Below are 14,480 nucleotides of genomic sequence, written 5' to 3' on the forward strand. Positions count from 1 at the left end.
ATGAAAAATATGTGTTTGTTCTTTGTCACTGGTTCTTGGCACAGAGCTCCTGAAACCCTTGGAATTTCCTGAATGATAGGAGTATGTTTTCTTACTCATCAAGAGTCCCCTTCAGTCACTCCTGAGTTTATGCTAATGAGGTAACTCTAGGTGGGCACCTAAACAGCTTCAGGAAGGGGACAGGTTACCAGAAAAACCAACCCAGGTATTAGAGGTTAGAACTTTCAGCCCCACCCTCCAACCTTCAAAGAGGGGAGAGGAGCTGGAGACTGAGTTAATCACCAATTGCTAATGATTTAGTTAAACATGGCCAATGAAACCTTCAGAAAAACCCCTAAATGATGGGGTTCCAGGAACTTCCAGGATGGTGAACACAGCGAGGTGCTGGGAAGGTGGAAGGCCCAGAGAGTGCATGCCAGCCACCCCCAACCAATACCTCACTCTATGGCTGTTCCTGAGTTGTATCCTTTATAATAAACTGGTAAATGCAAGGAAAATGTTTTCCTGAGTTCTGTGAATCATTCTAGTAAATTACTGAATCCCTGAGGTGATGGTATGGGAACTCGTGAATGTATAGCCAGTCAGTCAGAAGTATGGGTGGCTCTTGGGACTTGTGACTGGCAACGGAAGTGGGCAGCAGTCTTGTGGGACTGAGCCTTTAACCAGTGGGGGTCTGTGCCAGCTCCAGGCATTAGCATCAGAATTGAATTGCTGACACTGGTTGGTGTAGAAGAACTGATGTAGTAACACATATTTGGTGTCAGAGAAAAACCACATACTTGGTGTCAGAAGTGGCGTCAGCAAAAAGATATCTCAATGTGGCTACTGAAAAATTTAAATTACATGTGTGGTTTGCATCATAGTTCTACTGGACAGTGTTGATCCAGACAGAAATCTATATATCTTGGCACAGAAAATGACCATGTTATTTTATGAAATAAGAAAATACAAGCTACAAACACACATGTATAGTACGTTCACATTTTAGTAAGGGGATCACATATTTGTGGAAGTTAACACAAAGTTAACTGCAGTTATGTTTTACAATAAACAATAGACACCTATTATTTGTTATGATCAGCATTAATCCACAAAGCATCCCCTCACTGTGAGGTCACGTTCCAGGGCTCACATGCGTAAGAGCACTTCACAGGTCCCAGGACCATTAATACACAGTGTTTCTCCCAGGTCCTGTCCCTCCAAAATTAAAGCAAATTCTACATCTCAAGTCATTCACTAGTCAACTGACAAAAGAACACAGTTAAATGTTTTATTAAAAGCGAAAAAAAAAAAGTCTCAGAAAAGGAAAGCATAAACCAAGACTAACCTCTAGGTAGGTTCTGGGAACAAGACCTTCATTTCCTTTGGCATCCTTAGCTATCCACCAACCATCAGGTTTTTTTTCAATTACAAGGAGAATTTCCCCTTTCTTAAAGCAAAACAAAGTAAACCATTTTAAATAAAATTCAATAATCATGAGTATATATCATTACCAATGATTCAAAATATGGGCTGAAAAAAAAGGCAAAATCTTTTTTTAATCCAATATTTATCCTAAGGTTTATCAAAAGCTTCCCTATCACCCGACCCCTATGTATTCTGCCTAACTCACCTAAAACCACAAATGTGACATAGTTTAATGAATCATTCCTTTTGGTTACTTAACATACACTTGAACCATTTATGCAAATTGAACCATTTTTCACAATCATTTTTAAGGCCCCATACTTATTCCAAAAATTCAATTACTGCGTAAAATATTTTTGAATGTTTTAATATCTCTGGAAAAGTGTCTTTCAGAAGTAGCATATAAATTCCCAAAGAATATCAATTCCATTAAAGTTAAAACCTATTTTTGAGCAAAAATAGTATTTACTGAATACAATTAACCACTTAATTCACCAGATATGTTTTGAATAACACTCACTCTTTATAAAAATAAAATTCATCTTTGAAGACAAAAGCATTTCCACCACTGAGGACACTACAAAAGCAAACACTTTATTAAAATATACATTATTGTCTAATATTGATGCCATTTTCCAGGAGAATTTGAAAAAAAATCTATAAATGAAACCATATAATTATTTGCAGAATATTCTTATGTATTTTATTATTAATCAGTTACTAAACTTTGAAATTTAATATAAGAACTAAAATTCATATATTCACTTAAATTTCTTTGGCTCATTTCTCTAGCAGAAAACACAGGCTCCAAATCACAACTTTAAAAATCACAACTTTATTGTTCTGTCCCACCTGCCACTTATTTATTCCCAGGCCAAGTAAGCATGGATGCAAGCCCCTCTCACATCTAAGCTAACAGGAAAGACTACTACAAAATGGCAGGAAGTGCTCCATTCTACCTCCACCTATGGACATTGCCTAACTCACTTGAATGAATTTATACATGACATTCAAAAACAAATTATGAAATTTTACCCCTAAATTAGGAATTCTCAACATTAAAGCTACTTTCAAAAATCTTTAGAAGAGGTAACTTTAGTAGCAAAATCTCATATCACTACTGCTTGTAAATCGTAATTATCACTTATTTAAATAGATGGTTAAAAAACTTCATTTTAAGAATCTGTAATACAGGTGTACAGGCAGAGTTTTCTTATTCTGTTAGGTATGGACATCGACCCTTAGGTTAGGTTTCAGTCTTATTCTACCTACCTTAAATGTAAGATCTCCAACTTGCTGAGCAGTAAAATCTCCAATAGCGATGTATTCTTCACTGGTTGACTGTTTGTGAGATTCATTTTCCTCTTTCTCTTCCTCTTCCTCCTCTGCATCTTCTTCCTCCCCACCACTGTCTTCACTATCTTCACTTTCACTTTCTTCCTCTTCTTCAGTAGGTGCCCCAACTCTACAAAAAGTGTTTCTGAGTAGGACTACTTGAAATAATATACAAGAACAGACCAGCTATGAGTGTAACTTCTATATATACATGAATATCCCATATTTGGAGCTGGCAAATAAAAGAAATACAGGAAAATACAACAAACAGTTTCTACCATCTAGCTAAGACGGTGTGCCTGGAGAGACGGAGGCAGAGAGGGAGCTGAGTCATGTATGTGAGATGGCAGAGCATTACTGGACTTGAGGCCAGGAGACTCCAAATTCAAGTCTTGGATTCATCCATTCAGAAAATGCTGTTCAAGCATTATTATGAAGTACTTAGAGCATAGGCTCTGCTAAATTTAAATTCTGACTCTATTCCCTCTTTGCTGGGTGACCTTGAGTAGGCTTATTTTAAGCTCTTCATTTCTCACTGGTAAAGTGGAGATAATAGTAGAACCTGCCTTCTAAGATTGTTATGAGGATTAAGATGAGTTACTACTTGCAAAGTATTTAGAACAGTGCTTGCCCATAGCAAGCTTTCCATAAAAGTCAATTATGATGATGACACTGATGCTGTAGGTCAAGTTCCGTGTCAGAGAGATACACAGTGGACACAAAGGTAAACCAGACATGATTCCCCATCCTCAAGGAGCTTGCAATGAGACAATCTAGAAAATGGAGAATTATAAAATAGTGCAATAGGTACACAGGATACTAAGAAATCAATCACACAAGAGGGACACCTAACCCAGGTTGCATGAATGGGAGTCAGAAAAGGCTATAATTAGGTCTTGAGAAATGATATGGAATTAATCAGGTAAAATGGGAGTAGAAAGGAAGGGCAGGGAGAGGAGAAAGGAGATTTGAGATTAGGAAACATCAAGTAGCTCATGAATGGTAGGGCAAGGCTTGAGGAAAATGAGTGAGAGTTGAGACTGAAAAGAGGTATGCAGAATGCAGCCCAGGTGAACTTTACCTTTAAAGTCATCCCTAAAAATGAGTAGGGGAAGGACATGATATGATTCCCACTTTAGAAAGGAGACAAAGCTATAATGTGGGGAACAGATTAGAAGAAGGGCTAAAGGTGAGGGTGGCTGTTGAAAGTGAGAAGTGACAACACTATGAACTAAGAAAACAGCGTAGGGATGAAGAGAAAGGTGAATCCGAAGGTGAGGAAGAGAGAAATGCCAAAATAACGTTAGCTTGGGCACATCACTAAATCTTTCTGACTTTTATTTATTCATTCAACGTTCAGCAAAGTTTAAATTTTGGGGGGTACCTACTGTGTGACAGATACTATGTGCTTGGGCTATAACAATGAACAAAACCAAGATCTTTGCCCTCCTAAAGCTTACGTGAGAGAAGCTTATCTTTAAAATGGGAAAACAATACTTAGACTAATGCAAATGAACATCATTAACCATAAAACTAGTCAAATATAAGATTTTCTCTGGAATAAAAAGGAATATTAGCTTAACTTTGTTTAAAATAATGGTAGGACACTCTTATACCACAATGATCTAAAACATAAACAGGGATGTAACAACCATTTTTATACCACAAGACTAAAAAATCCATAAAATGTCATATTGACTTTCAATGTGTCTCTTTCCTTCTTTAGGAGATATTTTGCACATATTTTATATGGGTCAATTATTCTAAAATGTTGCCGAAAATAATGTGAACTTGATACGGTTTCTCCCCTTCATTAATGTAGTGAATTTCAATGATTGATTTTTTAATGTTAAGCCAACCTCACATTCTGGAACAAATTCCACTTGGTCATGATGTATTACCCTTTTGAAATGCCTCTAGATTTTACTTGCTAATATTTTATACTGAGTTTGTGCATCTGTTCATGAGGGCCTTGCAATTTTCTTCTAGTGTTCTTGTCAGGTTTCGATATCAGTGTTATTGAAAGCTTATAAAATGATTTGAAAGTGTTTCTTCTTTGTCTGTTCTCTGGAATGATTTTGTAATATTGGCACTATTTCTTTCTTAAATGTTTACAATAAATTCACCAGAAAAGCCACCTGAGAGTTTAATCTGTGGAAAGGCTTTTAATTACAGATTCAACTTCTTTAGTAGATATTTTAGTAGAACTTTTAAGATTTTCTATTCATCTTGTGTCAATTTTAGTACATTTTCTTTTTAAAGAAACTGATTTTATCTAAATTTCAAACTTATTCACATAAGTTGTTCATAGTCTCTTCACAGTATCTTTTTAATGCTTGTAGAATCTGTATTGATTTCTGTTTTTTTCTCTCACTCCTTTCTTGATCAGTAATGCCAGCAGTTTATCCATTTAATTAATTTTCCAAAAACCAGTTTGGCTTTGTTGATATTGCCTACTGTATGTCTGTTTATTGTTCACTGTTTTCTGCTTTTATTTTTATTATTTCCTTCCTGCTCTCCTTGGGTTTGTTGTCCTTTTTCTGGCCCCTAAAGTTGGATGTTTTAGTAATTGATTTTCAACTTTTTTTTCAAACTATACATTTAAAGATATAAATTTCTGGCCAGGTGTGATGGCTCACACCTGTAATCCCAGAACTTTGGGAGGCTGAGGTGGGAGGACTGCATGAGCCCATGAGTTCAAGACCAGCCTGAGCAATATAGTAAGACCCTGCCTCTACAAAAAATTTAAAAAATTAGCCAGGCATGGTGGCACACGCCTGTAGTCTCAGCTACTCAGGGAGGTGGAGGTGGAGAGGATCACTAGAGCCTGGGAGGTGGACGGTGCAGTGAGCCAAGATTGCACCACTATACTCCAGTCTGGGTAACAGAGACCCTGTCTCCAAAACAAACAAACAAAAGATGGAAATTTTCCCTCTAAGCACTATGCTGGTTGCAACCCAGTCATTTTATTATCATTCCAAATATTTTCTAATTGTCACTGTTATATTTTCTTTGACTCACGGTTTATATAGACGTGTGTGACAATTTGCAAACATGTAGTAATTTCTTTTTTCTTTCTTTTTTTTTTTTTTTTTTTTAGATGGTGTCTCATTCTGTCACCAGGCTGGAGTGCAGTGGTACGATCTTGGCTCACTGCAATCTCCGCCTCCTGGGTTCAAGCGATTCTCCTGCCTCCGACTCCCGAGTAGCTGGGACTACAGGCACGTGCCACCATGCCCAGCTCATTTTTGTATTTTTAGTAGAGATGGGGTTTCACCATGTTGGCCAGATGTTCTCTATCTCTTGACCTCGTGATTCGCCCGCCTCAGCACAGGCGTGAGCCACCACACCTGGCCACATGCAGTGATTTCTAATTATTTTTCTGTCATTGGGTTTTAATGTCATTCCAAGTCATCAGAGAAAATATATATATATTCTACATAATTTCAAACTTTTGAAATTTGGTGACAATTACTTTATGGTCCAATATGGTTCATTTTGGTTAATGTTACAGATGCACTGAAAAGAATATGTATTTACATAATACATACTTGGGTGCTGTGTTGTACACATATATAGGCATGTGCTGCACAACGTTTCAGTCAACAATGGGCCACATATACAATGATAGTCCCATACACATAATACCATATTTTTACTGTACATTTCCTATTTTTGGATATGTTTAGATATACAAATACTTATACCATTGTGTTACAGTTACGTACAGTATTCAGCACAGTAACATGCTGTACAGGTTTGTAGCCTAGGAGCAACAGGCTATACTATAACTATATAACCCAAGGGTATGGTAACCTACACCTTCTAGGTTTGTGCAAGTACATTCTATGATGTTTGCACAATGATGAAATCACTTAATGACTCATTTCTCAGAACATATCCCTATCATTAAGAAAGGCTTGACTAATACATGTAATTAGATCAAGGATTGTGAATTATCTAGCTCTGTTTTAGTTCTGGCAACTTTAGCTTTATACATTTGAACCCATGTTATTAAATGCATACTCATTTAGGAAGATTTTTTTTTCCTACTGAATTGACCCTTTCTTTTATCATTACGAAATATCCTTTCTTAAGTAGTAAATTACTTTTAGCCTTAAATATCTGATATTATTGTAACCATATCACCTTTGTTTTGGTTATAGAACAAATAATATCTTTGTTGTAGAAAATGGAATACCTTTTTCCAGTTCTTTACTTTCACTCTCTCTATAACTGCATACCAAAGTGTATCTCTTCTAAATAGTATATATTTGGGTTAAAAAAATTCAATCTGACAATCTTTGTTGTAATTGGAGTGTTACTCCATTTACATTTAATGTAACTATCCAAATGGCTGCATTGAAACCACGTTACTATTTGGTTTCTATTTGTCTCATCTGTTTATTTCTCCTTTCTTGCCTTTTTTGGGTTAATCAAATCACGTTTAGTATTCCATTTTATTGTGTTGTTTTACAAGCTACACTTCTTTGTATTATTTTGTTAGTGATTGTTTTAGGTATTACAATATGCATCCCTAACTTATCATAGTCTAATTTAAATATCACACTTCACCAAAGATAAAATAACTTTAAGATAAATAATATAATTCCATTTACCTGCTAGTCTTTGTGCTATGCTGTGCTATTGTCACATTTTCCTTCTACATATAGTCAGTCCTTGTAACATGCGGATTCTGTATTTATGAATTCATTGGCTCACTAAACTTTATTTGTAACCTCCTAATTAATAATACTCACAGTGCTTTTGTGGTCATTTGTGGACATACACAAAGCAGCAAAAAATTTGAGTTGTCTGGCATACACATTCCCAACTGAAGTTGAACATGGTGACACCTGCCTTTTTTTTCAGTTCTCATACAGGAAAGTGTCCCTTTTTTGCAGTCTATTGAGTGCCACAGTTTTTGCATTTTTGTGCTTTTTTAAAATTTATTTATTTATTTATTTATTTTTTTGGTGATTTTGTTGTTTAAAATGGCTCCCAAACATAGCGCCATGTGGTATTTCTAAGCACAAGAAGGCTATAATGTACCTCTGGAGAAAATAAGTGTGTTAGATAAGACTTGTTCATGAATGAGTGATAGTGCTGTTGGTGTGAATTCAATGTTAATGAATCAACAAAATATATGAAATAAGGTGTCTTTAAACAGTAACACAAGGTTGTATGTTACTCAGTTGACAAAAACATTGTGACCAGAGGCTCACAGGAGTCTTAAGTCTGTACTAATCGAGTGTTCATGGCAACTTTATAGAACATAACTACTGCAAATAATGAGAATCGACTGGATATTATAAATCCCCACATATATCTTTTGCTTTATATAATCGAGTGTCTTTTAAAGGCATGTAGAAAAGAAAAAAATAGGCTTTTATATGTACTCACATACCCATCTTCTTCAATCCTTTTTGAAGATCCAAATTTCAATGTGGGATCATTGTCTGCTAGCCTCAAGAACTTCCTTTAACATTTCTTATACTGCAGATCAGTTGACAAATTTTCTTAGCTTTTGTTTGCCCGAAAATGTCTTTATTTCACTTTAATTTTTTATACTTTTGCTGGATACAGAATTCTGAGTTGATGGTTTCTTCTTTCAATGTTTTCAAGATGTTACTGTTACTGCATTGTCTTCTGACCTGTATTTTTTCTCATAAGATGTCAACTGTAATTCTGTCATTTGTCTCTACATGTTTCCTTTTTTCTCTTGGCAGCTTTTAAGATTTCCTATTTATCTTTGGTTTTCGGTAGTTTGATGTATCTGTGTGTGGGTTTCTTTATATTGATTCTGTTTGGGGTTCCCTGAGATTCTTGGATCAGTGGATTGGTATCTCTCTTAGATCATAATTTTTAAATGTTTTCAGTCACTATCTCTTTAAATATTTCTTGTGCTTCATTCTCTCTCTTATTCTGAGACTTCAATTACAAATCTGTTATAACTTTTAACAGTGTCCCACCTCTCTCTTACATTCTGTTTTGTTCTTTGCATTTTTTTATTTTTGTGTATCAATTTGAAAAACTTTTAAGCTGTCTTTGGGTTCACTGATCCCTTCTTCTGTTGTATCCAATCTTCTATTAAACCACTCAGCAATTTTATTTCACATATTATATTTTTTTAGTTCCAGAATTTTCATTTTGGTCTTTATTAGTTCCCATTTCTCTGCTTAAGATTTCACTCTATTCATCTTATCAATCTTTTCCTATAAATTATTTAACATATTAAAAATTGTTGTTTTATGGTTATTTACTAATTCTCACATCTCTGAGCTACTGATTATTTATTCTGTTGATTTTAATACATTTCCCAGATTTTTGAGTCTATACATTGAATCAGATTTTGGAAGTTTTCAGGCATTACTTTATCAAATATTATATTTTTTAGTTACAGAATGTTCATTTGATTTTTCTATATTTGAATTAAATACACCCATTTCCCATTTCATTCATCTTTTCTTCTATTTTTTTTTTACCGTATTCATCACTTTATTTAGAAGTCCTTGTCAGCTAGCTCTATATCTGGATCATATCTGGGTCTGTTTTTATTAACCATCTTGTCACTTATTGATCATGTATTTTCCCCTGCTTTTTTGCATTTCTAATTTTTTTTATACTGGTTGCTGTGATGGACACATTACACGATGCACTTACAGACTTTGGATTATGTTATATTCCTCTAAGAAATTTTAAATTATTTTAATGTTACACAGTTAAATTATCTTGCTCCTGATAAGGTCTGCTTTTAGGCTCTTTTAGAGAAGACCTACTTCAGCTTTGTCTTTATTCCTAGATCATGGTTGTTACTCTCAGGGTGTTTTCTTTACTCCTAGGGCCTGGGCCTTCTGTGTCCTCTACTAAATGCCTGAAACATTTCCCAAGTCTCTTTACTAGAACTAGGTACAAACTCCAGTGTTTTTCCAGGACTATATGATTTCCAGAATCCATTAAGCTCTCAGTCTCCCAGCAGGTACTTTCTGCCAGGCCTTGCAGGCATCATGCCCTATACAGCCCAGGAGATCTTTCAGATTGCTGGAGTTGTTTCTCTGCAGCTCCCTTCTCTCTTTGGCACCTTGCTCCACAACTCTCAGTAACTGGGCAGCTCCAAAGTGTGATCTCTGTCTCCTCAGTCGAGTAAGACTACTATTCCCTGCTTGGAATCTACCTTCCTCCACCACAGCTCATAAATTATTCCCAGGGAAAAAGCCTAGGTGAACGTAGGATTCGCTTCATGTGTCTCCCCATATCAAGAATATCAACCCTGCTTGGTAGATGCTCAATGGCTTCAAACAGATGCTTTGTATATTTTGTCCAGACTTTATAGTCATTTATGGTGGGAAGGTAAGTCCAATACCAACTACTCTGCCATTCTCAGTACTAAGAATCAGTGGAAATTCTAGATCCTTGCATCTACCACCTTCAGCAATTTTTCCTAGGATATGGTATAAAGGTTGGAGAACAACACTGAAATAGTCTGAATAACTGATTTTTTTCTTTTGCTTCCCACAAATTGGGTTTGTTCATACAGGTTGGGTATCCCTAATCAGAAAATCCAAAATCCAAAATACTCCTAAATCTGAAACTTTTGGAGCGTCAAAATAACAGTCAAAGGAAATGCTCATTGGAGTCTTTCAAAATGTAGATTTCCAGATTAGGGATGCTCAACGAGTAAGTACAATGCAAGTATTCCAAAATCCAAAACAATCCAAAACTGAAGATACTTCTGATCTCAAGCATTTCAGATAAGGAATACTCAACTTGTATATGTAAGTCTTCTTTACAACTTTCAGAAGCTATTACTAACATACACTCTGGCAGAAAAACAATGCATGTCCCTGCTTCAATTTTTTTTTTTTTTTTTAATAGAGACAGTGTCTCACTCCGTTGCCCAGGCTAGAGTGCACTGAGGTGATTATAGCTCACTGCAGCCTGGAACTTCTGGGCTCAAGCAATCCTCCTTGCCTCAGCCTCCCAAGTAGCTGGGACTATAGGTACGTGCCACCAAGCCTGACTAATTTGGGGGTTTTGTAGAGATGGGGTCCACTATATTGCCCAGGCTGGTCTTGAACTCCTGGCCTCAAGTGATCCTCTTGCCTCAGCCTTCCAAAATGCTGGGATTACAGGTATGAGCCACCACACTCAGTCTTTGCTTCAAATTTTTAAAGAATGTTTATGAAAGGGAGAATAATGCAAGTAGACATTCCAAATCATTTCCCTTTTACACATCAACATTGACATTAAATATATCATCTTTATTTTCTAACATTTGTTCATTTAGCTTTTCAGATCTCTGTTTTGTTTCCTCAACTAAATTATAAATTGCCTGAGGGCAGAGACTATGACTTACACTTCTTTCCATCTCTCATGGGATCTAACACTTTCTATTATACACAATAAATAAATGTTGACTGATTCTATTGTTAGTGTCATTTGTTTATATCTATACTGCTATATGTCTTTGAGTTAAACATTAACGCTATTGGTATATATCTTAAAAAAAGAAAAAAGAAAGGTAGAAAGGAAGCATACTCAGTTATATTTTCTCTACTTATTGTTACAGCAAGGCCCTGCAGTTGTTGGGTAAGCTTGTCCAAAAGAATATGTTCCTCTTCTTTTCTCTGATTGTAGTTTGCAACAGGTGCAGATTCATCAGCCTATGAGAGAATATAGGTCTATTTCACTAAAAAATTAATTTCAGCTTCCTAATTTCAAAAGAACAACAAAAAATTCCAGTAAGTGCTATATAACAAAGTAAATATCAGTGTGACATTACGCCTATCTTAGGGAAATAAATTAGATTTAAAAGAAACAGGTGATTGTGTTGGAATCCAAACCAAACGAAAAAATAAAATTATACCACTTGTTTTAGGTTTTTGTTTTATTTTCTTGCTAAGTATTATAGACCTTCCATAGTCAGTAAGAGATATGTTCTGACAGAAGATCGGCTTTAAGGTCAATAAGACAGGCACCAATCCCAAGTTTTGCCACTTATTGACAGAAGAGGCATGGCTGCTTCACCAATGAGAGCTTCAATTTCCTCACCTGTGAAACAGGAATAAGTAGGTTTTCAAACAGTCTAAGTTGAAAAGTTTTGTGTCACTGGAGAAATTTGGATGAGCTCTTCAGTGACCACATATCTCAGATGCAGTAAAGGGGAGTAATATACAGCTGGAGAGCTGACTTTCAGGTGCCTTCCACTTTAAAGACTCCGTGAGTCTCTGGACCTGGACATCTAGCTGTAGCCAAGGCTCATGTGAAAAAAAAAAAAAAAAAATCCTGAAGGGATTGTCAAGGTTAAATTCCTGTTCCTCCTATTTCTGCAGAGACATTGATATCAGAGCTGCCATTTGATACAAGAAGCTTCTTTACCACTTACCCTCAGGGCCAGATTATGCATTATTTCCCCACAAAGAAATTAAAATAAAAATAATCTAAACTGTAAAACAAAGAACTCACAAAATGCAAAACTAAAAATAGTCCCTCCAGGATTGTCTGAATCCTTAATAGCAGGTGAGTTCATCAAAGCTGAACATTTTTTGGTAGTTGGAGCCCTGGGTTTTACTTTGCTCCCAAGCACAGACTTAGCAAGCCTGTTCGGCAAGCCAGCACTGGCTGCAGTTAGACTATATCACTAATGTAAACCCAGGAACTTACCAACTTGAATTAACTCCCACTTAATAAAAATACTTGTATAGGAAGAGACGTTTTAATAATGTGATTAACCTCAATACTTACTTTGCTTAATTTTTGAAGAGCATTTTTATTTTCATCTATTGCCTGCTTTAACTGGATACATCTAAATTTAAAAAAAAAAGAAAATATATTGATTTTTCTATTGTCAGAACCAGAAAGCTATTTTATAAAATCATTCAGTCATTGAGCAGGCAAGGCAATTAGCCACTGTATGAACAATGCTAAAAAACTGACATATAAATGCTTTTCCACCTATTAGCTCAGATGATCCTCATAACCAAGCTGTAAAACACAGAGACATGATAACCAAGCCTCAGAAACCTTCAGTGTCTCTGGGCATCAGTTTCCTCTCTCTAAAATAAGGAAAAACGCTGGACTTTAAAATGCTTCTCCAGCTCTACAACTCCATAAACCTAAGAACGAGCCTCAGAGACAAAACTGATAATAGTACCTAAAGTTTATTGTGCCAACCATGTTAAGCAGTTTACAAGCATTACCTCATTTAAGCCTCATAACAACCCTCACTCCACTTAAAGAAACAGAAGTTCTAAAAAGTGTCCAAGTCCATATAGCTGCTCAATGATACAGTAACAATATGAAGGCAGTTTAGGATTCCACAGTTGGCCTATTCCCACCACAGCACACTCCTGCTTTGAGCTTGGCTTGTCCAGACAGGTCCAGAGTTTTATTTATTCCATAGATGCCTCAATTCAGCATTAAGTCTTAGATACCCAAATGAGAAGTACAAAAAATGACCAAATATGAGCTATAGCTCATGATGAGATTTTTTTTAATTCAAATGCTTTACCAAACAATAACCTACAAAAGTCACTTTTTTATGCTGTTTGAGTCTTTTTTTTTTTTTTTTGCTTATAGATGTGAGTGAAATGAAATAAGCAGTGAAAAAGGGAATAACAATGTTGATCCAAGATGGCCGATTAGAAGCAGCTGTGGTCTGTGGCACTCACTGAGAGGAATGAAGAAGGGCAAGTGAATTCAGCACTTTAAACTGAAATATCCAGGTTCTCACATTGGGACTGACAGGGCAAACAACTTGACCCATGAGAATGTACAAAAGCCAGGGAACAAGGGGAACAACAGCCAACCTGGGAGTGGCATGGAGCCAAAGGAAATCCCATCCCCAACCAAGAGAAGCGGTGAGTGACCGTGCAACCCTGCCCAGAAAACCATGCTTCTCCCACGGATCTCTGCAACCCACAGATCAGGAGATCTCCTGAGTTCATGCCACCAGGGCCTTGGGTCCAATACACAGAACTGTGTGGTGTCTCGGCAGAGCAGCTGCTCGGGCACATACAGTGACCCCGGAATTTTACATACTCTTGGCCCCAGGATCCCCAGCAAGGGGGGGATATCCATCTGTATATATCCCTAGAAAGGGAGCTGAATCCAGGGAGCCAAGCAGCATTGTTCTGTGGGCCCCACTTCCATGGCCCCTACTTCCATGGCAACTCACAAGTTAAGACCCACTGGCTTGGAATTCCAGCCAGCCAACCAAAGCAGTCTGGAATATTTCTGAGGCAGTTCCGAGTTACCGGGGCAGGGGTGGCTGCTATCTCTGGGGTTCAGTAGACTTAGCCATTCTAGCCTGCTGGCTTTGGAAAATACAAATGGTCCAGACAAGAAAGAGTCCCTTCCTAATGCATCATATGTGCTCTACCAAAAAGCAGCCAGACTGCTTCTTTAAGTGGGTCTATAATCCCATTCCACCTGACTGGGTGAGACCTCCCAAAAGGGGTTTCCAGCCACCTCCTACAAAGTGCATTTGGGCTGGCAACAAATCAGTACTCTCCTGGGACAGAGCTTCCAGAGGAAGGAGCTGGCTGCCATATTTGCTGTTTTGCAGCCTTCACTGGTGATACTTCCAGGTATGGGAAAAACTGAGGCAATTAGGGTCGAGAGTACAGCAAACCACAGCAACACTACAGTAGAGTGTCCTGACTGTTAAAAGAAAAACAAACAGAAAACAACAATATCAACAATAAAAACCCAACAAAAATCCTATTTAAAGGTCAGCA

General features: G+C 36.8%; 1 protein-coding gene across 3 annotated transcripts in view; it reads right to left on the reverse strand.

The window, feature by feature from the left end:
• NPHP1 (nephrocystin 1) overlaps positions 1 to 14,480 on the reverse strand; it is a 90,444-nt gene that overhangs the window by 53,134 nt on the left and 22,830 nt on the right. For 2 of the 3 annotated variants that reach the window (XM_012495732.2, XM_003277711.3), the window contains exons 3-6: positions 12,487 to 12,547; positions 11,281 to 11,405; positions 2,680 to 2,872; positions 1,328 to 1,429 (exon numbers count right to left, since the gene is read on the reverse strand). In XM_012495732.2, the coding sequence (XP_012351186.2) occupies positions 1,328 to 1,429; positions 2,680 to 2,872; positions 11,281 to 11,405; positions 12,487 to 12,547 (481 nt within the window). The remainder of the gene's footprint in view (positions 1 to 1,327; positions 1,430 to 2,679; positions 2,873 to 11,280; positions 11,406 to 12,486; positions 12,548 to 14,480) is intronic. The other variant, XM_003277712.3, reaches the window with a different exon arrangement.

This window comes from Nomascus leucogenys, chromosome 14 (assembly GCF_006542625.1).
Source record: "Nomascus leucogenys isolate Asia chromosome 14, Asia_NLE_v1, whole genome shotgun sequence".
Taxonomy (NCBI): domain Eukaryota; kingdom Metazoa; phylum Chordata; class Mammalia; order Primates; family Hylobatidae; genus Nomascus; species Nomascus leucogenys.